Source organism: Mycteria americana, chromosome Z (assembly GCF_035582795.1).
Source record: "Mycteria americana isolate JAX WOST 10 ecotype Jacksonville Zoo and Gardens chromosome Z, USCA_MyAme_1.0, whole genome shotgun sequence".
Lineage (NCBI taxonomy): Eukaryota > Metazoa > Chordata > Aves > Ciconiiformes > Ciconiidae > Mycteria > Mycteria americana.
In genome coordinates, this window is record NC_134396.1 from 36,589,776 (window position 1) to 36,614,248 (window position 24,473).

A 24,473-nucleotide genomic window follows, 5' to 3' on the forward strand; every position below is an offset into this window, starting at 1 on the left:
TGGCTTTGGAGCTGGCCAGTGCCTGCATTATCGTGTATGGTCTTTCCTTGGGAAAAGGGAAAAGTGGGAAAAATTACCATGCCAGCCAGGTGCTTGACAGCACTGGCTACAGGGAAAAAAAGCGCTTTACTGATACACAAGAATTCATTTCACCAATTAATAAAGAGGACAAAGGAGTGGTAAGGGACAAGCTTTGTTTTGGATACTGAGTACATAAAAGCCCCACCACAGCACAGGAACAGATTCTCCTCTGCAAGCTTCCACAACTGAACTGTATCTTCTTAGCCCTCCTGCGTTCTCCTCAGAGAACCACAAGAGGACCTCTGAATGTGTAAGGTCTCCTCTTCCCACAGTCACAGGCTCCACCAAAAAATCCAGGACTCTCCTGGATAATTTTTTTCCCCCACCCTGAATGCTATCTGCAAGCCTGCCAGCACCAAGTGCTCTTACTAACGTCTCTCATTCGTTTTTAAGACCTATGCTATTCAATCTGATTGTGAGTCCAATACTATTAAAACTATAAACTTACTCGCCAACTGCCAATATGGCCTCGAGAAAGCCAAAACAGACAAGTGGACTTGCAGAGGCATCAAAACATAGCTACCATCGCACACCTCAAGAAAAGCAGGACAGGGTACCCAGAGAGGCAGAGGTATTCCTAAATCATGTCCGGAAGAGGGTTCAGCAGCACAGGCCCACCTCACGTTGGCTCACTCTTAGAAGGATAAACATATCACAAGATTTTTGAACTACGAAATAAATGGTTTGATATTCAAGCATTAACAACCAGCTGGAGCACTATCAGCCTCAACTGGCCTCCCGCTTCTGGAGGAAAAAGCACGAGGCTCTTCCAGCACAAGGCAATATCAAGTACAGCTGTTTGAGACAGGACTAGTCAAGCATTGCATGCATGCAGCTGTATCGTTCTTCCTCGCCCAAGCTAGCTCAGTCAGGGCTCTTGAATTTGCCATGTTTACATACCCTGAGTCTTTGTCATTTTATATGACTCCCAGTTAAACATTTTTTTATCTGCTTTTCTTGTATCAAAGTACTCTTTACAGTGTTTTATGACAGCCTAGTGATTGAAGAACAACTTCTTGGATTAGGAAATATGGATTAGGAAAAAAGGGCATGATGAAACCCAGTTGAAATAATCCATCTTTGTTACTTCTGCCAACTACTCACTCATGCCCTCTCCTAGGTCTGTTTTTTCTACAATAATCATGGATTACTGCTGATACAGTATTATCTGTAGCATTTTAGATCATTCCTTTGGGACCTCAAACGACTTTATATTCTCTCATTTTAATTATACATACACAGTATAATGTAGGGATTTGGAGATAAGAAGGCATGAGGCCTTGGGCTGCTTTATTACATAAGAAAGAACAACCACTGATTTATTTATTACCTAAACAAGAACACTGAAAAAAAATAACATAGTAAAAATCTGTGCCCAAGCGTGACCTGTCTTTGGATCCATCTGTACACAGTCCCTTGACTATTCCCATCCTGTTCATACACAGCACCTCAGGCTTTCCCAGCTGTGGACCCTCCCAGGGTCCTGAACTGTGATCAAAGAATAGTGAAGAGAGGCACAGAGCAAAAATATCTGTGCTTTCCAGAGAATGTAGTGGGGTGCTATGTGTAGTCTGGAGTGAGGGACCTCTGTAGTTACAACTTCCTTCATGGCAATTTTATATCTTTGCATGCCATGCCAGCAGAATAATCTTGACCATCATAGTGAACTCTGTATATTCGTTTTTATGCATGTGGTTTGGTGCACATAGCTAAAGAAATCCTCCTCTCACCGTCAAGCCTATCATGCTCTCTGGAAAAACAACTGGAATGCACCGAAAGAAAAAAAAGAAAATTAGGAGAAAAGGCAATTAGCAGTAATACTGAAAATGCACGTATTTAAGGCCTCTACCCCAATCCTGTGTAGTGTCACTCAGAAAACAGGCTGCAGAGCAGATGCTGATTTAACAAGAAAAGGAACCAAAATTATGTTTTACAGGTACGTGTGGCAGGGAACAAGGGAGATGTGAGGACCTGCTTGGATACTTGCTATTGTCATGTTGCTAATGCCTAATTAAAAACTAGTAGTTATTACTCTCACTAGGGATGCTCAGTGAAGCCAGTTAAATGTTGTTTTCTGAAACTGAAGTACTTCGTTCTGACTTCACGTCACCTGTAAGTGCTAGACAATCAGATCTAGAAAGCCACAGATGTACCATTCAGAAGAGCCTGACGTCCTCCAGATACTACACATGAAAGCAGAACTCAAACCCTCAGAGATGGCCACAGCACAGAGGTATACCACTCTTCTACTAAGGTTGAGCACCTCTCTGTGTTTTAAAAGTTTACACAAACCACTCAAAAATCCATATTCGCTGTTTGTGTGGCAATCTGCTGAGCTTCCAGTGCACCTGAAATAAATTCAGAGACCCAATCATTTGAGCAAAGTAAGTTAAATCTTTGCCACTTCCTCATCACAATTTTTTAAAAGGCATTGGAAAAACTGCCTGATTAGTTTAACTATTAAAAAGTGTGTCTTTAGTCTTTCTCAAACACGTTTCAAACACGTACGGCCTCACTGCCCCGCTGAGGAAGCAGTATTTGCAATAATAAGGACAGATCTTCCAAATTCATTTTGACACAAGTTAAGGAGATGAGTTAAGAAGGGTAAGCATGGAAGTGCATTAAGGTTTGGACTTTGTTGACAAGTCGGGTTTCACATAGTCTGTTATTACAGAAACAAGAGAGCTCAAGGCAGCAACCCTCATGGCCACTGAAGTTAACCCATGAATTGCAATCCTAACACCAGCTGACTCTAGAGAAAACAGTGATCAAGGACCACACAGAACCTCCTTCTGCACCGAGAGGCGGAAATTTTGTCCTGAGCCCACGGAACTCCTTATTTAGCAATAATATCTCAAAGTCTTAACATCCAGAGGCAGGCACTGATTTTCTTTCAAAAGCACAGCTCTGGAAGCGATTGCCAATTAATATGAGGGAAGATGAAAGTAAGCGACTGGAATGGTACGACGTGACTGACAATATTCACAGGCGTCCTTAGCACTGGAACAAAATGCAGTGACAGGCAAGCACATGGCTCGATCCTTTGCCCAAGGTACTCCTGGCCTCTGAACACATGCTGTGCACACATTTTCAGGCTCTTATGGGGTTTTTTTCTATAATGTCATAGACAGAGGGATGACTTCAGCTAGGTCATTCTCCATCTTAATTTCCTGAAAATAGTTCCACCTGTAAAACCACAGACTAACTCAAGGATCGCAGGCCAGCCCAGCCTACCAAAGGTAGGACAGAAATGAAGCAGCAGTAATCTGAGGTGACAGATACTCAATTTTCCTTCTGCAAGTGATGTCTAAATGCTGAAGAGTATTTCTATCCATGTTATACTATTTTCACAGAAATCAACCAATTTACCCCATACACACACAGCTTCAGGTACTGAATAGATGATAATTTTTTAACATCAGATATTGCCATGGAAGAGCAGGAAAACCAGCTCTTTTTAAAATCTGTACGTCTCTTCAATGTCTCTAAGGTACTTCATTAAAGATTTATTCCTATAAAGCTTTTACAAAGACTGCATCGACAGTAATCCACATGGGGGATTTAGACAGGGTTAATTAATATTCTGAACCAAAGAGTAGCATGACAATGTGACAGGATGAGTCTTACTGTATCTTAATTTCATTATCTAAACGGGGACTACAGACATCCGTCAGATTTCCACGCAGTTGAACAAGCAAGAGAGCAGCTCTGTGACATACTTAGGCACGGAGAGTAGCAGAAATGCAAAGCATTATTACTCTGACTCATCTGACTGTATATACAGCTATGAAGTACAGATAGCTTTTAAGTCAAAGGGTGGCAATATTATTAATTTATTTTCAAATCATCTTAAGCACACACTGCAACAAATGTTTGTCCAGTGAACAGAGCAGAGCTAAAAAAAATTAAAAAAAAAAAAAATCTACCAAAAAGCCAGCTAGCTATCAAGGTTTCATGACTGCCCTCTGTCAAATACTACTGGACCTTTTACTTCTAGAATTTCACCAATCATTGTAATCCAAGAAAAAAAATTTAACTCAAGCCAATTTAGAGCGTCACCTTGAATCTGACCCTCTGCTTTAGATGATGAAGCAAATTCTCAGAGGCGAGTTACATGACTACGCTTCACTTGCTCTTTTCAGGAGCATTTCCTATACTTTGTTATTGTGTAAGAGACCTGGGCAGGGACAAAGCAAAGCTTCCCAAATAGCTACATTGGGAAACTATAAAGTTGATCAGATACAAAAAGGCACCATGTGCACAAGGTGGACATATGAAAATAGAAAATTCTCCTTTTTAAGGTCTTAATAGTATTAGTTTTCACAAAAGACCATAAGATGTTTTTCATACAGCAGCTTGACTTTAAAAATTAATTTGAAATATTCCAGCAAAGCCTAAAACATACTGACAGCCCAATACACTTCAGTGAGCTAATACTTGGTGCTTTGCATTTCGATAAAACATCTCCTGGGAGGGTATCCAAGTAGTTAAAAGAAAAAAAAAAATCAATTAATTACTGCTCTTGAATGAGGAAGGTCTATACAAAGTTTATATTCTGGGTCATAAAAAGTAAAATGTTCATCCAAGGACAAACACTAAAAAATAATGAAAATCCCTTGACTTCCTGGTTTACAACCTGTTCACTCAGCTAAACAGTTTCAGTATTTCACCCAAGATAAACAGCTATAATATGAACTGCATGTTCCAGCTGCTCTATACAAACTATAAACTTACCATTCAGCAGAATGCAAGCTGTTCCTGAAACTTTCACTATGAGACCAGGGATAATGGGATCACTCCCATTCATGAAGTGAATCGCAAGCATAAGAATTTGCAGGGCTTGGGGAAAGCACCAATGAAGAACTCAAGGCAACAAGTGCTCAGGCGCTCCATGCTTCTGCAACATGCAACTATTATTGAGCGGTGTGACCTGCTGACTAACAACACGGTAATGCATACACACAGTCCTGCCACAGCTGGTGCAGGGGTCAAAAGAGCTGTTATTTTCCTACATTTTTTCCCCGAAGTACATTTTTGAAAATACCCAGAACAACAGAACATTCACAATGGCTAGTAGGAAGGATGAAACTCCCATTCGTTAAGTATGACTGATCTGTTGCGCAGGCGTGTTTTCACAGCAAAGGCTGGAAATTTCCAATGTAAGCAACAAGACTTCTTAACCTCCAGAGCAGCTGTACTTTAAAAATATAAATATATTGCACTTCTACATCAGTTTGCTAAAGGTCTATCAGTACTTTAAAAATACTACCTTGTTTGTGATCCTAAAGACATATACAAGAGAAAACTCAGTGAGGCTATTGATGTTTCTGTTGAAAGAGTTAGGGCCATTACTAAATTAAACTTCACAGCTTATTTCACACAAAAAAAGAAAACCTAAGACACAAAAGGAACTTATTTAAGACCACAATCCTTGCCAAGGGAAGAGTCAGATAATCCTTGCCCAGTCATTTCACCATTGCCTCTCTTTCTGAAAGTTCTTCAATAGCATCACTACTTCTCTGTATGTTATGGAAAAGTCCCCTTAAACTGCTTTTAGAAATCCACAGGTATCACAATAAATAAAAAAGCTATCAGTAGTGCAAATGTCTGTCTACTCTAGTATTTCAGCATAAATAGTAAGAATCCTACCCTACGCAACAACCTGTCTTATTTTAAACTTGTTAACAATGTACATTAAATGTACAGACAAAAAAAAAAAAAAAACAAAAAAAATACCTGGTGAGCTCTTCTTTAATCTTCAAGGGTTCATGTGGGTAGAATTTCACTCTAAAGCACATGGTATATGGTGGATGAGCTGAAATATTATAAAGAAAAAGCATGAGAACAGTAGCAAATAAACATTGCCTCCACCACTCTGAAGGAGTGGCCTCCAAGAGTCTTACAAAGTAGCCTGTGTGATGGTTAGTTCTGAAGCATCAGGCAGGGATTCAAACAAAACCAATAAATGTTATATATACATATGAAAAGAACAGAACATATGACAAAAGCAGCCAAAGCACGTGCAAAATACAGCTAACCTATGCAAATCAATTTATAAATGGTATTGCACCTCACAAGACTTACTGCTTGATCCAAGAAGTACAAAACTTTGGGATTTTTTGGGGGGGGTTGGGGTGGTTTTTTTGGCCAATTGATAAACAGGAAGCAATTGCATCTTGTCACAATGAGATACAAAGGTGTTATGTATGTTTGTTATTCCTCATAATGATAATGCCTAGACTACAAAATGGAAGAAACTGTTAATTCAATTTGGTCAATGAATCTAGAGACAACAGAACTGTTTCTGTTTCCAGTATTTAATAAGACTACATTACCTACTCCTGAGCTATGGTATCAATACCAGGCATTAAGTACAATACTTTCACTTCTCAAGAAAGACAGACAGAAAGGAAGACAGAAAGACAGAAAGGAAGACAGAAAGACAGAAAGGAAGGAAGGAAGGAAGGGAGGAAAGAAAAAGCCACAGTAACAGGAATTATTTCAATTCTGCAATCAGTGTCTCTCAGTTTTACATTAATGAACATAGCTTTATATCCTACTGTTCTATCTTTGATAGCATTCAAGATATTATCTAATCCTAGGCCAGTGATCTCCCAGTGACTACAGAAGGGACAGAAAGCAAATCAAAGACTATTATTCTAATCAAAGAGGCATCTTGTGATAATCGTGTTAGGATAAAAGGCATGTGAAAACCAAGTAGAATACTTTAAAATATCACGTCAGGCACAATATGCAGGTAGGCAGAGCCCTCAGAGCTATCTGCAGCCACGTAATGTTCATGTTTTAAATTTCAGTTTGAAGTGAGAAGGAAAATACTGCATCTTCAAAAGTTAAATGGTGTGGGGAAAAAAACCCACCTATATTACACAGGCCATGGTAACTGGCAGGCCTGCTGGTAACACCGAGAGAGAGCACAGGGATGTAACAAGCACCAAGGCAGAACTGCTGTCCAAGTAGCAAGGGCCTCAGCACAGTAAGCTGTGCAAGGGACCTCTCTACCAAAATGTTTACCAGCACAGCCAGTTTTAGATGGACAGATATAGAAGAAAAGCTGATGCTTTAAACAAAATGGAAACATGATCCCTGTGCTCATTTGGGAGTGTCCTACAGACCTGAGTGCAGAATTATAATGCTTTTATTAAAATATTTAACTATGAAATTAACTTTCTGCATACTCTGCACAGTACTCAACATTTATAGACCCTTACTTTTAACAAGTTGTGGTTTGGGGGTTTTGTTTTGTTTTTTTAAAGGAAAGCATCCATGCACCTTTAATTCATAGTAAAGTGCAGATCTATAATATTCTAGTTAGTTTTAAAAGTCCCTTAGTCTTAATGTATACTCAATGCACACAGTCAATCTAACCTTCCTAAATCTTTAAGAGATGGTGTTTTTACAGAAGGAAAAGAAAGGAAGGCAGAAGAAAAGGGCAAACAAAATTACAGAAAAAATGGAGGAAGAGAACAGGTGAAACAGAGAATTACATTTTAGTTATTTTAATCTATAATTGTAATCTATAATCTACATAATTTCCTCAAGTTTACTAGCTCACTGGCTTGTATAAACTGCATGTGGAAATTAGTTCAACAATCATGATATTCTTGAACCTACTCTGACTGCAGTATTTACCTGTATGCTGCAGTTTTCCAGAAACACATCTCTGGATATCATATAGTTCCATGTGATGTACAAAGGCAACAGAAAATAAAAATGCATTACATCTTTTGTTACGGTTGGTATCTTGTGGAGGGTTCAACTGCTTTTGAAGACGAAAGAATATTTTCCCCTTTCAAGACCTCATGTTGCACTTTTCTTAGCTATGGTCAGCCTCAACAAAAATTGCTGATTTCACATTTTCTTACTTGTTTAAATAACTACTCATTTAAGACACAAGAAGGAATGTCAAAAGAGATGGGGATGGAGAGATGAAAAATACAGGAAAAAAGCAAGCAAGGAAACAATAACAAATAGAAACAAACAAGAGGAAATGGAGAAAGGAAAACAAGCCTTAAGTGTTCTCTAAGGATGGTTTGAACATTCCAGCTAATCAAATCTGCACAAGCCCTCTGAAGACAAGAGAAACACTCAGACTGCTTTCTGTGGGCTTCAGCATCTTAGATGCAACGCGGCATTGTCTTGCAATGACTGGAAATAGGCCGCAAAACAGAGGACACTTATGTCCTCCCTGCCCTGTAATGGCAAACTAAAAGGTAAACTGAATTCAGTGTCCCAGGAAGGAAAACAGCCATCCAGAAACGCACTAAGGAGTCATGTTGCCTGGACAAAGCAAAAGATAACTTAAGTCATCTTAAATGGTTCTTTCTCTTCTCAATAGCCTTCTAAAAACTACGCAAGGGAGAAAAAGTTGCACTTTCAGAGTATGGTTCCACTTACAAAATGTGATAGAAGAGCCAACCTGTATTAAATGAGTGAAAGATCTTCCTCAACAAAAAAGGACTTTTAAATGTCCTGGCAGATTTAGAAGTAGTTTGTGCTTGAAATAGGGATGCAGAAATAAGAACGGCTACTGCATGGCTCTGCAGGGCCCTAGCTAATACAAGCCTACTGCAAGACCCTAAAAATGTACTGAATTTTACCCAAATTTTTGGATGTCAATAAAATTATTGAAACTCTGGCTGTGGTAAAAAGAAAGAAAAAAATATATATAAAAGTTACAGTAGAAGAGCCACACTCTAGCAGTATGTGGTAGCCACAGAAAAGCAACAGCTGCCCCATATGCAAAGAGTATCATAGCGAGGAAAGGACGGCTTACACTGCACTAAAAAATAGCCCATATTCAGTTAATAGCAAAGGTCGTAATAGGAAATGTTTTCCTTGTAGCAGAAGGACTGTACGTGGCAGAAGTATACGCCAATGCACAGAATACGCAGGAGATTTGGCAAGGTGGTTTCAAGCCTACTTTGCAAACCTTTTCCTAGACTTCACCTTCTGTAACAATATTGCTCCTCAACAGCACAGCAAGCAATACAAAATAAGGCTGCTGCAGTCTCCTAAAAAGAGGTCCTTTCTCAGCACCACCTGCAAGAATGGCACAATCCCAACCTGCAATTTGAAATGTTAAAAAGAATATGGTCCCCTTCATCCAATTCATCTCTGGAGATAAGACAGTTCCCTGCAATTACAGAAGGAAACAGGATCCTCTTTTTCTGCTCCTCTTTTCCAGTTAGAAAACCAGCCACAAGCAATGAACACTTGAAAGGGGAAGGAGGGAACCCCCACAGCTATCCACTTCCCTCTCCATCTTAATTTTAAAATGGATCAGAAGCCTAATGTTCCTCAAAAAAGATATTTGATGATATGTAAACATTTAGTAAGGTGTTTGTCTTACAGATTTTACAGCACTGGAGAAACACACATGAGAACCTCATATTCTCTCATTCACTATATTCTTGTAGTGGGAAGCAAGACAGGCAGTGAATTGTATCAGCTCAAGAGATCAGATTGTCAAGCCAGACAATTCCTCAATTCCTTGAAAGCAAAATTACTTTCCACCACTTACTCACACATTAGTGGAAACATTAACAACAAACCTTCCCAAAACAGAACTCAATTTGCAGAAGAACATTTCTTCAACACAAAACTAGCCTGAATATAATCAGTTTTATAATAGCTATATGCCTTTTCTTTCAGAGTGGTCCTTTATCTGTCAGATAAGGAGCAGCTGGTATAGTGAAATGCCCAAGGCTTTGTCAGAATTTTCTACCATCACAGGCTTTGCTTTCCCACTAAAAAAGATTCACAATTACAATAATTTCAAAGGAATTTAGTGTGGAGAATAGTACTGACTGCAAACTCCATTGCAATAGGGCTATTAATTTGCCAGTTTATGTGCTAACAGCACATAAGAGATGAAGGCAAATGAACAGATAAAAATATTTAAATGATATCAAATGCTAAAACCTGTCATGATCTAGACCCTCATGAAGGAACCACACACACAGGGTGGAAGGTTTCCAGGCAACTGACTGTATGTTTTTAAGGCTTATTCCAGTTGCATTTAACTAAGACAACCTATCCAATGTACATGAAACAGTAAGGATCTCCTAGCTAAAAACCAAACCTCTAACACCCTGACAAGAACAAAGAGGGATATGGGAGCTGCGCCCCTTGGCACAGACACCAATGTGTAAGGGACTGCCTCACGTACATTCACTTTTAAGCAAAGCCCACTGAATCATTCATCTTCTGTGTAGATGAAGAGCTTACAGGGAATGATAAGCTCAACAAAAACTACACATTCATGTTACCATTTTCTGCATAGAAACACAATCTGAAACAACAAGAAAAAAGTATGTAAGAGAAAAATTGTTCTTAAAAGCTGGTGAAAAACTTTATTGAAGTTTTAGAAGTGTGAACCAAGGATGGAAAAGGACAGAAAATTCTCAGCTGCCACTTTTGGGAAGGTTTCCTGTTTGTTTTTAACAACCTGCTTTTCATCCAGCACAAATATTAGCTTCTGTAATAAGCTGTACCGACAGTGTTGTTTTTTTGATTAAACAGGGAGTACAGATGGATACTGAAAGCCAAAAGCAGATGTTTAAATTATCTTCATAGCCCTGAGAATGCAACACTGCAGAAAACTCCCTGCATCTCTCCTTGATGTTACATATTCTCTGAATTACACTAGCCTACCAAAAGTTAGTGCTCATTTAAAAAAAAAAAAAAACAAAAACATTACACTCAAACAGTCTCCCTGTTCACTGATGCTGCTGAAGGATCTCTGTGGAACCCTAAGACATATGCTGTTGTTTCCATATACCTCTTCCCTTACCAAACAAATCAGCTGTTTATCCATACCACTTGCTGAGCATGTTTAAGACAGAACACTACTGTTTTTTATTTTATGTATAAGAGATACCTGATCTACCATTGCACTCAATTAATTATGGGATAACACAGGGCAAGGTGCATTTTCATCAACCAGTTATAATAACGCTTTAAAGTGTGTTATTAAATCTTCATGAGGATCATAGGTAACGAATGTACAGCATTCAGGTTAGTGCCTGAAGAATCACACAAAACTTCCTCTTTTCACTGTGCATGGATTTTTGAACCTCATATTTGATTAAACTCTTTTTCAGATTTGTACTGAGACACAAAAACTGATGACAAGTTTGTTGAGATTTAAGAATCTTTAGAAAGTTTTGCACAACCCATCTCTGCATCTGGGTTCTTGTTTCCCCTGCTTCATTCCATCTCCTTTCACATTTTATGACAGCATTAGAGATTAAGGAAATTAACTTAACAAATTCCAGTGGCCTGACACAGGAGAACATCCTTTTTGCATTACTCTCTCGGATCATCTGAGATGCAAGGCAGCAAGAAAAACATGTAAATTTTGAACTCCTGCAGATCAGAGCAACAGAATTGATTCTGTTCCACTGTGATCAAGAACAAAACCTATATAGTTGGGTACTTCCCACAAAGCAGGTTACAAGATAGCTGCATACTTATTGTACAGAATAACCTTTAAAATTAATGAAAAAAGAGAGAGGGAAGGTGCATGGGAAAACTCTGTTCCTTACTTAAAACATTAGAGCTGATGTGACCAGTAGGATTTACACCAAGACGTTCCTAGACAGAAAATAAGTAAAAGTAAGATGGCTAAATGGAGAGGAACTTTACTGTCAGCATCTGGGAGAGAATAACAGTGTACACAAAAACATGCAAAAGAACAGAAAAATTGGTTTTAAAAGGTCTTTATTTAGAACCACAAAGATGCAGCTACCTTAGGCAACCTTCCAGAGAGTTTTTCAGCACCCTATTGGAAGTATGGTGCTCACAGCTACTGATCATTGGCCACCAACTGGCTTCAACCAGTACAAACAAGACTGGCAGTGGTTCAGGACATTTCTCAGAGACTAAGATATCCCCTCAGGCAAAATGAGTGGTAAAAATGGCTGAGGCACAGACCTAGACTTTACACATCATGTTATGACACAAACATTTCAGCAAAGTTGGAAAATGCAAAGGTTGATGCTGAGACAAAAAAGATGCCATGCCTTCCTTCTTCTAGTGTTGCACCAGGACACATTTAAATATGGTTTCATATGTGATAAGACAAAATATAAAATATTTTGAAAGATTCCTTCTGTTATATCCCAGTGTTACTAAATATGAACTTAAAGCAATCTTTGCTAAAGCTAAAGAAATTAAAATGGTAGCACACCACACGAGAACCTATGCAAGCTTCAAAGCTTTAAACATACAACATTCTATCCCACCGACAGAAATGTATAGCTGCCAAATAGTGATTTCTGTACAACCTGACTGTATAGAGGGATTATGCCTGAATTATTCACATACTACTGAGGCCCAGAAAATCTAGTAGCTATTGAAATTCGTATTAGAACACGACTCCCAGTCATTCGTTTTCTGTTCTGAATATTTGTCAATACTGAGCTGCATGAATAAATACATTGAAAAACTTGTTACTGTGTTGGGGGAAAATGAAGTTCCCCACAAAGTAGCTGAGATCAAGCACGCAGCATTTTCAAATTCTGCTGCATGTATGCAAAACAATCCTATGTAAATCTGAGCATTCAACTGAATTTAGAACATTTTGAATCATTAGTATTAATGCGACCTACTCTTGCATCAGAGGAAATGAAAGTTCATTCTTACAAAACAGATTATTTCACTGTTTTCTGAATTCCTTAATGGCAAAGAAAGAAAAGGAAACCTCCATCTAATACAGTCACTGGAAATAGCTTTCTGCCCCCATTTTTCCCAGAAGTCATATACATAATGTATGTTCTATTAACCAGTCACTTCATTGCTTCAGTCTTTACACTTTCCACCTGCTACTAATTTCAGTCCTCACTTGTGTCACCTGAGACTGTAATGCTTTTCAAATGAATATCAGTAATTTCTACTTCTGAGTCTAAACCTTTTCATAGTAAACTGAGTATTTTTAGGTAAAATACAAATTAGCCTTGTGTGCTTTTAGAAATTGTTTAGTGTTCTACACGAATACAGCATATTTTTAGAAAAATAAATCAAGAGGTTCCTGATGTGAAATGCTTACAAAAACATCCTTGAAACCTGTGGGAGCAAAAGATATATTTATGCATAATCTACATGGATTCTACACATGCATATAATATATATATATATATCTCCCTGTTTTGTTTCCATAAAGGGTTATTGTAGCAACTAAAGCCCTTCATCTGTGACAAAAGATAAAGTTAAGTTATACTAGTATTAAACTGAAGTTGCTCATGAAAAGCCAATCACATAGTTAATTCTACTTTTGTGTCCTAAACCTAAGGCAGATAACAAAACACCTTTGTTAGCATCTCATTCTCTTTTGCTGTTGTTGTTGAGACCTTTTCACCATGATAAATAACCTCATGCTAGCTGCATTTTGTTTTGCTTTTTTTTATGCATTCATTTTTCAGTCTTCAGAGTTTTGATTAGGATTTTACCCTAAAAGCCACACAAGTCCTCTGATGAGACCATCACATCACTACATCTGTGGAATTTACGGAGTACCGTCGATCACATCTAGGCAACATCTATATGCAGATAGAGTTGTTTTGAATAAATCAAAACACTCTGAGTGCATCTGTTGGCAGAGTTCCTGAATATGTTGCTATGCAAAGTGCAACAAGAAGCATGAGCCCTTATTTGTTGGGTGAAAGCAGTGATACAAATGCAGATTAGAGGGTACTTTGAGGAAACTCTGTTCTGCTTTTGATAACACATTGGAAGGAAAGAAGAGATTATTACAGTCCCTCTTTCCTTCCTTCACTAGCACTGCAGAGGAGCACAACTTAGTTTTAGCTTGACATTCTTGAACTTATTTTTTATTGGATAACACTCCAGCTACCTAAACACTAGATATAAACACTTCATACTAAATATGCTAGGTATATGTGTGCATGCTTATGTACACACGCACACACATGTTGCAGTATATGCTATTGCTGCATTAACAGAAGAATTTCTTGAACTATTCCATGTAGTCCAGCCAACACCCAGGATTAACTGTCTTTACATATTAGCCAATCTCTTAAGTCTCATCACATTTTTAAAAAATACATTATCTCCCACACAAAAGACACCTTGTACTTACGCTTAAAACAGAAAATAACTGCATACAAAGGGTACGTGAGTAAAATTCTCCTTCGTTTCATAAACTAAGTAGATAGATAGACAACAGCTTTTATTAAACAAGACACAAGCCCCAGTGACCTAAATCAAGTCTCCAGAACTGCCAAATAAACACTGTCTTCCGCTGCTGGATATAAACTTCTGAGTACCAAAGTAGTTCTGTTTCCTGAAGAAGTCTTCACAGTTGGCCCATTTAACGGAAAGGATGAGCCAGATCATAACATTTCAAAAAGATAATTAAAATAGTACATTCCTATTTTGAGGAGTCTTTTTGAAATAATGATTGTAATTTTCCACTTGCCTGTGGCAGGAGCTCACCGCTTAACCCATAGCACTTGAGTTTGCTGGACTGTAACAATGATCTCAAGCCAATGCTCTGCATTGTCAGGAAGCAGGGGGCAGTGGAAAGAAAGCAAACCAGAAGGACCTAGAAGCAGATTGCCACACTCCATATTTATTGCCATCTCGCAGCAGCTGATTGCGTCTGACTGAAAACGAGAGCCAGAACATACAGATCTTCCCACCAGATCTGCCACCCCACACACATCAGCTGGCCTCTGGCTCTAGCCTTGAGCAGTAAGGGAAAGCTCTTGATGTGCAGAGTACTGTGAGATAGCGAAATGAGGGTAGCATGGAGTTTTTAGGAGTCCAGATAGGACATGAAGGGCTTATTTGCACCAGGAAACAAGTGAAGCATATTCTGAATTACTGCATGGAAGCACAGGAAAACCTTTGGGCATTTCAAAAGCAGTTTAAAGACATGAACTCTCAACACTTACATTTCATTTGCTTGAAGATGGACTTGTTGGGCTCAAGCCAGTGCTGCAAAGGCAAAGCAGAGAGCAGAGGTTAATACGAATCACAGCAGACAACAACGTCCTTGTAGATGTATGTGGTACCAAAAATAGGAAGTAGGATTTTGGTTTCACTGAGACATACATAAACTGGAAAAAGCACCTCCATACTGTTATAATACTGGAATTGTATTGTATCAGCATATTTGATGTTACCACTGCTTATAAGATGTAGTTGAGACAAAAATAAGACAAATATTTCAAAGACAAATTTAGAGAAGATAGGCTCTAGTGATTAGTTTGCAGTAGACATTTCAGTCTTACACTTTCAGCCATTTTTCTCCAGAAGAATGATCATATTGGACAGTAGGACAGACTATTCAGCAACATTAACATCGTCTGTTCACTAGCGCTGTCTTCTACAGTTCTTATAACTAAAGCATGTGTAAATACTGTATTCTCAGTCAGCACCCTCAGAACACAAGCTATTGTTCTTTTCTAGAAAGAACTACAAATCTGAAGGGAAAAAAGTATACTTTTCCATGAAATGCTTACACTACAGACAGTCAATACACAGCAGAGAGGTATGGATGCCTACCAGTTGGTGTATAACTTTACAGGGAAAGACTGCAATGGCAGAAAAACTTTCATTTTTTTTATTCTCCTGGAAAACAAACTCAGATGCTTCTGTGATGAAAAGCTAGGCTCACATTTTAGGTAAGAGCCTTAGCACATCCCCTGCTAACACTAGCTGAACTGTTTAGGAGGATGTTTTGATTGACAAAAGAGCATGCTGATATTCAAGTGCCACTTCTGACCACAGCCAACAGCATTTGTACTAGGATTTTTCCTGTAAGCAAAAAATCTCCACACTAAAATGAGATTTGTGCTGCAGAAGCAGCTGGTCAAAAAGCATAGTATTCAGCTTTAATAAGCATAATCAACACTGGAAGGCCTTGCACTATGGGATTTCATTTTTAACCCTTTTCATTCTAGCTCTAAAACCCTATGGTTTACTGCAAAAAGAAAACCTAGCATTTTTTTAAACCATATGTAATACTTAAAATATCCTACAGCAGCTATTATTTTTCCTCATAACTTATAGTAATTCTACTACAGAGAAAGGCCAGGGGAAGGTATTTTGTAGGAATTGTTAACAGGTGACAGAAAACTACTATTTTAAAAATCATGATATCTCAAGAATTCAGTCAAAATCAGGGGTAACTGTAAATTAGTTTTATGGAACAGAACTTCTGACAAAACAAATACCTTGGAAAGAACATTTTCAAATATCTGCAGGTTATATGCTATGGCTGCTCAGAAACTCCTGCATATAGTTTACAGCAATATTGGAGATAAGCACTACTACATATTTCTGTTTGAAGCTCACTTATCACTGAGAGACTGACATGGAACCCTGGTACTCAAAAAACAAACAAACCAAAAAACCAACAACCCAAACCTCAGCCACCACCACCACCACCAAAAAACAACCCCACACCATTTCTTCACCTCTTTGCTCTCCCCAGTATCTCTCATTTTGGGGGAAAAGAAGAAAGAAACAGAATTGAGAAAGTAATGACTGTTTCACCAACTCACCAGAAATATCTAGTTCATTTCATTCTTTTTTAGATCACACAGATACATTATTTATACATTTTGAGCTGAATAATGGGGAGGAAGGGTTGTTCATAAAAAGGTAAGGTAATTTAAGAAATTTGATACAGTCTGCAGTACTTTATAGATACATAATCCAGAACGAATTCACAGATAGGAAACCAGTCAAGACACCCAGATATGCAAGGTTTACTTTCCTTAACCTCTTCACACACCCACCCCACCTCCACCAGGATCTAGGCAGTCCTAGCTGAAGATTTAGACAGCAAAGAGGAACTTGGACAGTGAGCCGTGCTGTACTGTTCCCAGGGAACAGAGAGTTAAGAGGTATCTCACTATTTTCATCTAGCAGGAGCACAACACAATTTGTTTGATATTTCTTTTGAAAGGCCAGGCTGAAATTCTAGCACAGACCAGGTCAGCATTTATTGCTGTTTGAAAAAGTCAATTACCTATTCTAACAAAAAGTCAGAGGTAAAAAAAGCCAATTTGCAAATATGAAAACCTCATAATTCACCTTATGAATAATCAAAAAGGGGAAGCATGGATTAAATCCTTCATGCTGTGCACCAAACCCCCAGGAATGCAGATTGTCCAAATGCAAACATATTTCACTAAGACCTGACCTTTCATGGGTTAAAAATGGATTGAAAAGACACTGAGCAATTAAGCAGTCTAGACTTTCACTTGGAGGTCAAGGAACTGACAGGCAGTTTTTAGGAGCTCAGATTTCTGTGGTGACCTTCTGCTGGTGGAAGATTGCAAACGTGTAGGCAATTCAGCTGAATCTTCCAGAAAACTGAGCAGTTACTTTAGAATTTGTGGAGATTTTCAAAGACACAGCAATTAGGTGCTTAATGCTCTCTGAGTGTCAGGGGAAGATAAACACCTAGTCATTGCTAGTGCTTCTGAAAATAGCCACCCCTACATTTGTTTGCGTATTTCAATTTGAGATTCAGGAAAGATTTTCCCCTGAGTCTTATCTTCCAGCTTTACAGCATTGACTATTAATAATTAATAACTGTGCCTCATCTCTACTATAGAGTATTCATGCTATATTTATTCCAAGATTAATTAGCTGTTACACTAGGACCAGATTAAGGTTCCTATAAATTCATCAAAGGGTTTCTGCAGGAATTTTCAGCTGAAAAGCATCTGGCTTTGCAAAATGCTTTTTCCATGTATCAATCTTTTATTTAACAATTTTGCTGAAAAAGAAAAAAAAATCCTCAGATTAAAGGAAAATACAACACTTTGAGTTAGCTTGTCAGGCTGAATTTTAAAAGCATTTTAAATCCTCAGCTGCAAAAATTTTCATTACTACCGTATGCCACACTGCCTTGCATAGGTGTTTCCAATTCTTTCTTGTAAGGCTAACACCTCGTAAGACAAACAAAACAGACAAACAAAACAAGCCACATGTAAACTTGGAACCAGAGACAAGAATCTTTAATTTCTCTCCTTGCAGTAAAATGTGGAAACTAGGGGGAGAAAAAAAAACCCAAAATCTTACACAGTTTCATTTTTGCTTCATGTACATCACATTGATGCCCATAAAGGTTGCTTTAAATGGATGATGGCCTACACCCTCAAACCAGCTTAGCTTTATATGTGATAGTACTTGATGATCATCAGAAATCATTCCTGCAGAGGCTGAGCCTCCCATTTCCTTGATGGCATGTTAGCGACATGGTTGTTGCTCAATGGAGAAGAAAAGACTTTGATCCTAATCCAGCTAACACCTATTACCAAGGATCCTGTGAGGATATTCATGTTCAGCACAGCTAGTTTCTAATCTCTTCTGCTGAAAGAGATCTGTGTAGCATCTCGGTATCTAGATGGTCAAGCAGACGTCCTCACAGAAGCAGAAGGCAGAGAGAAAGATACTTAGAGATCTTGAAGGTCAGTCACGGGATAGCTACCAAGTCTTGGTGCTTCAAGTGCCAGTGGTGAGTAAGCAAGCTACTATGGATAGCACTTTTGGTTCTGGGATCCTAAAATATGCTGAGAATTGCCTTCTGACTAAGGTTTCATTGCGGCTGCATGCTGTGTTTCAGACTACTGCAATTTTTACTTTGTAAATACAGCCCTCACCTCTGATCAGCCTTTAAGTGGCACTGAGTAGTCATTAGCGAGGCCAGGTGTGTTCTTGCTTACCCACAAATGCTGAGCAGCTGATGTGCTACCAGCTTCCACAGCACAAGCTCAGGATGAGCAAGGACACCACGCAAGGGCAAAAGCACCATTCTGGAAAGCCAGTTTAACTCCACAAACACTGATGTGCTTTTAGTAGAGGCGCTTGAGCCAACAACCTGTTTCAAACGAAGACATTCACTGAGAAGCTCAGACAGGACTGAGCTTGGTCTCGGTATAGCACAGGATTAAGGGTTTTGGAATAAGAAGCAGCGAATAAGAGGACACAATGTCCCACACCTATTCTGACAGCCCTTGTAAGGGGTCAGGTGTCATTAAAATCCCCACATTGTTCTTCCTCTACATTGCAACAGCCACTCTACTGTGCAAAGATGTGTGCTCCAGTCTCCTCTTCCTACAGACTCCTGCATAAGACTAGCACAAACCAAAGCCCACCTCCTAAAAAACTGCCAAGCCAAAAGCAGGTGCTTGGGACCTGACCAACCAGAAGTCCAATGAATTCAGTGAAAAGTCTCTCCCCTCCTCCAACACAAGAGGCTTTTGATTTAGTCCCTGTGTTTGCAAGAGGAGCAGTAATGAAGGGACAAGCAAAAGTGGCCAAATGCTGTGAATATTTAAATCCCCCTCAGCAAGCAATACTCAGTCAAGTGCTCAGATGTGCGTACAGTAAAACAGAATCAGAAGAACCTGCAGATGCCACAAGAATATTCCAGCCAGGCAAGGACTGGATTTGAAGACTTTGTTTAACAGACAGAAGAGAGCAGGAGAATGGAGATATGCACTGAAGCACTGCTAGAAAAGTAATAAAATTAATTTTATTTAAACCTCAACCCTGTACTAATCTTGAAAATGAATACCTAACCTTTTCCTTGAATGCAAAGCAAAATCAAAATCAATTTGCTTTAGCCTCAAGGCAGTGACTTGCACCAAGTCACCGCCTGCCGAAAGTCAGACTCAAAAAAATAGTAACAGTATCCAAAGCTAATGGAAGCTCAGACAGAGGAATTAATTGGTTGCCCACTCTACAACAGCACAACAGATGCCAAATGACCCAGGGCACCCTGCACGTCTCCTTCTTCATGCCCTGAGGCTGACACCATTTTTTTATGCCTTCAAGAACCTCTATACCAAGAATATCAATATAGTTCTATTGCAGCAAATGAGCTGTTCCTCAGTAGTGCTCCCAAAATCAGGGCATCGGCTCTGGTTAGTGGTATGCTAAGCAGGAAGAAACAACGTACACCACTATCACAAAAATTAATCTGGTCCAGAAATAGTACCATACTGTGGAACAGAACCACCATTCGTATGATTCTGAGCTGGAATTTAATAAACAAATTTCCAAATTCTCACTGTTATTCCTATTACACTAAAATATTCAGAGAAACTCCAATGCTGCAAGTTGGAGTAGCTTGACGTATCCATAACCACTACATTGGTTGAACATCTGGCTGTAACATCTGCATATATTGATGTATACATGAGCCACCACACACTCACAGCCAACAGGTTCACAATTGATGGAAAAAAAATCTTTATTTTCATTAAAATAGCCTGCAGAATGATTTGGGCTACAAAGTTACTAATCTTCACACAAGATATTTCAGTTAGTAGCATGACTGCTGAATTAACTGTATATGTATATTCACACTACTATTCATTTGTGCCAAGATTTTGTTTAGTACATAAATGCACCTCTACTGGTAAAAGCAAGTATCCATTTAACTCAGCACTTTGTCCCTGAAAATGGCCTGAAGCAAACACTCAGAAAAAGAGCAAAAGTAGTAGCTCCCACTGTGTTCACTGTGCTTCCAGCTTTCCACCAGCTTCCATTATAATTTGATTGTAAGTCTTTCTAGACTTTCATCAATTTGTCTAAACACTTATTTTTTAACACTTTTTTTTATATTTTTGGCAGCTACAACAATGAATTTTATGACCAAGTATGGTATTTTTAAAACTATTTCTCGATACCTATTGCTTTATAATTTGCTTAAGTGCGTTTTAGTTCTGTTACAAGAATTACAGGGCAATCTTTCCCTGACCATCATCTCCAAGCCATTTTACATTATATTGTTCTCTCTCGTTCTCTCTTGCTCATTCTCTTGCCCTCTCTCTCACTCATTGTCTCTCACTCACCTGTTTTCCTAGCTGAATTACTCTAGTCTAATCCATCTCCATATGAAATCCATTCCTACTTGGTATCATTCTCACGGCCTTCTTTTTTCCTTTTCTAGTTCTACTATATTTTTTTGAAACAGCATGACCTGAACTGCACACACCAAGCAGGGTCACAGCAAGACTTTGTGCAGAAGCATGTAATTTTTGTGATAAGTCTGTCCAGGAGGAGAGATTCATATGCATGGAGAAGCATTAAAATTTTAATTAGCCTATGGCTCAGTCACTCTGGTGTTCTGCCTATAATACTTCTGCTCTACCCCTTCAAAGAGACTGGAAAGCTCCCACATAGCTCTCTTTACATAGCTGTATGGAGCCTTACAAGTCATTACACAGAGACATAGCTTTGTTAAACTGAGGTTGCAAATTATCTGTTGTGTCTTTCTGCCAACCTTCACCAGCTTCACGTGGGACTAAGTGCACATTTTTAAGAACATGTATTAAATAGCTGTTGTTGCTAAAGCAGAGACCAGCTGCACCCAAGACTTGCTGACCATTTCAAAAGGTCTGTATGATGAGGCACTGCTGTACATTTTGGGTACATGTCCCATTAAAAACAGAACTGCTACTTCATGATAAAGAAATTCCTTACTCACAGACAACAGGCTCCAATTTCCTTCACTAGCAAATACTGGGACAATGCTGAACAACTTAGGTTATAGGATTAAACAAATACTCTGTTCAGGTCCCTTGGAAGTTACATACTCTAAAATACAAGTGGGACTCCCCAGCAGCCTTACTAGTGAAACAAACGTGTAATCTGACAAAAAACACTTGTGTGTAGAGGTGCCTACCAGTTTTCAGTGCATCTAAGCTTGAAAGCAAAACGAGAATTTTATTTGTGACAGTTCTCTAGGGGGAGACTGGCAGGAGTACTAGCAAATCTGTAGTGCACAATGTCATCTTTCTAACGATGCACAGAGCCAGGCTCTGTACTCTGGGGACGTCAGAAAATCCCAGTGTACTCACAGCCACCATTCAAGATTGGCTTCGTAGTGGGAGGTATTCATACAGCAGTTTCACTGATTTGAAAGCTTTGTTTTCATACTGACAGGCATACATGCGCACAGCTAAAACCACTGCACCGCTGTGCTGCTCCCAGACAACGCTGCAGCACGTCCAAGTGACAAAGCACCTTAATGCTTCAGGGTGATTACAATCTCTCTGCAGTGACTGGTAAGACTTCACAGTTGCTTCACAGTCCTACAGTGGTCCTTTTCATAACACCTAACACTTCCACTCTACCCTATGGGTAGCTCCAAGGTATTTCTGCCTAATGACCACCTCATACTTTCACTTTCAAAAACATAATCATAATCACAATCACGTGCTCAAATCCACCCATGGCCGGGGGGGGGGGGAACAACTTAAGTATTTCTGACTTTAGATCACTGCTGAGATGCCCTCCTGAAGGGACTTAAGGAATAAATTTCACCACACTACCATCTTCCTTCAGCTCAATCCTCCATTGCCCTCAAAACCAGTGGCCTCTCTCAACATGGGATCCTCTCTAGTGAGAGATGCTGAACAGTAGCTGCGTAATTTCATTCTATTCCCATCTCCTACTGGCCCAAAAAACACAAAAAAGGTGCTTAGTCAGCCCAGGGTATCTGGCACAGAATTAGCCATGCTGCATTTCCTCAAGGGTGCAAGTGTGATAACTGGCCTCAATATAATAGCTAGTACACGACAATGTACCCATAGGTAGTTCCTTGAGTAGCAGAATCAGTAACACCTCCTCCGGGTATGTCTCCTGTTTGAAACTACTTATTTCTAAAAAATACCAGCTCCAAATTATGGTTTCTGGGTTCTTACAGTGTCTCTCTTTCTCAGCTCTCTCTAGATTCCCTATAGAGTGGGTTTGCCCTACAGCATTTACCTCAGTGAGAAGAATAATAGGGTTTTACCCACCGATGTGGCAGCTTATCTTCATCAAACCTTACAGGAACTTAATGTTTGAGACCTATATCCCCAACCAAATTTGACCAAAACTGGCTTCAAAAGTTACTATAGTCGAGAGTCGGGGAGAAAGGCAATGTGATTCCATATACCTACTTTTCTCAGAAATCCACGCGAAAAATTCAACAGTTAATATATGAACACTAGGAACTCATTTGTTCCCAGTGTAGTACCATTGGACATAAAATGGCATACTGCAATTACTGCATACTTTTAATACAATCCTGGCTTTTCTGAAGCTACCCTAAGGCACAGTTTCCCCAAAGGAACATCCAGATGTGATGCTAGAAGATAAAACAGCAGGTATGGTGTTGAACCTAGAGTCTTTAACTGCTAGTTCAATTTGAGGTCATTGGCATTGTTACTCTCCTGTATATCCAAAGATATAAAAACAGCTACTATGCTGCCTTCTCTTAAGAGTGACTTCCAGAGTTTCTTTTTTGGTATGGAATAGAAAATGGAAAACTATAGAAAATTTTAAAAAGTTTAAGTATGCCTAAAATATCCACACACATTTAGTTATGCAGAAAGAAATCATTATTATAAAAGAGGGTCTGAGGGCAGGAAGGAGTATACATTATAACTTACTTGAAAAATAACCTGTAAAAACAACAGCTATTTCCCACCACAGTTTTCCCACATTTCAAAATTTTGTTCCAATCTAAGACAATTAGCTCAATTATCTACATTTTTCACATAGTCAGAAGTTCTGAATGTTCTAAACATAAATAATGAAACAGTTCATTTGAAACATCTGAAATATTGAAACATTTCATTTTTTAAAGTCTCAAACTCAGTCAAGTGTTTCAACACTCCTAAGTCAAAATGCTACATTTTGGTAGCATAATCTGAAAGAATACATTTACAGTGAATTAAAGCTAGTATTTTTGCCTGCTTGAGCTCCCTTAATAGATTACAAAACAAAAGGACTGCAAATTAGCTTTTGGAGCAACTCTGCAACCTTTGCACAAAAAAACTACATACAAATAAAAGGGAGGCAAGCATCACTGGTAGACTAAATGCCAGCAGGAGTAATTCTGCACAATATTTATATATATATATATATATGTGTGTGTGTGTGTGTGTGTGTGTGTGTGTGTGTGTGTGTGCGTGTGTATGTGTGTGCACACTATATAATAATATACTATTATGTCATATAACTTAACTATTCAAAGAGCCAATCAAGAATAATTCACTAAAAGCCAGAATTAAATGCATGATTTTAGCAGTTTCATTTGGAACCACAAATATAGTGCTTTCTGTGCTAAGAGATTATGCAATGGAATATAAACTACAACAGAGGCATTCAACACTTCCAAGAAAATGAGCAAAGCAACATGAATTGTATGCTACCTGCATCAGAATCAATCATAATTCTCCTAAAATAAATGTTATGCTTTCTTGTTTCAGCTTTTATTCCATATTCTTTGAAAGAAACTTCAGAAGATGGTGCTTAGTCTCTATCTCTGTCAATGTTTAATATAAACCCGTTCCATAAAATTATAGAGACCTCTCTTAAAATGCTTTACAAAT

At 38.7% G+C, this 24,473-nt stretch overlaps 1 protein-coding gene across 1 annotated transcript in view; it reads right to left on the reverse strand.

Moving 5' to 3' along the window:
- The window catches only part of FRMD3 (FERM domain containing 3), a 144,441-nt gene that overhangs the window by 49,945 nt on the left and 70,023 nt on the right, over positions 1-24,473 (reverse strand). The window contains exons 3-4 of the mRNA XM_075526686.1: positions 15,018-15,060; positions 5,818-5,896 (exon numbers count right to left, since the gene is read on the reverse strand). Coding sequence (XP_075382801.1) covers positions 5,818-5,896; positions 15,018-15,060 — 122 coding nt within the window. The remainder of the gene's footprint in view (positions 1-5,817; positions 5,897-15,017; positions 15,061-24,473) is intronic.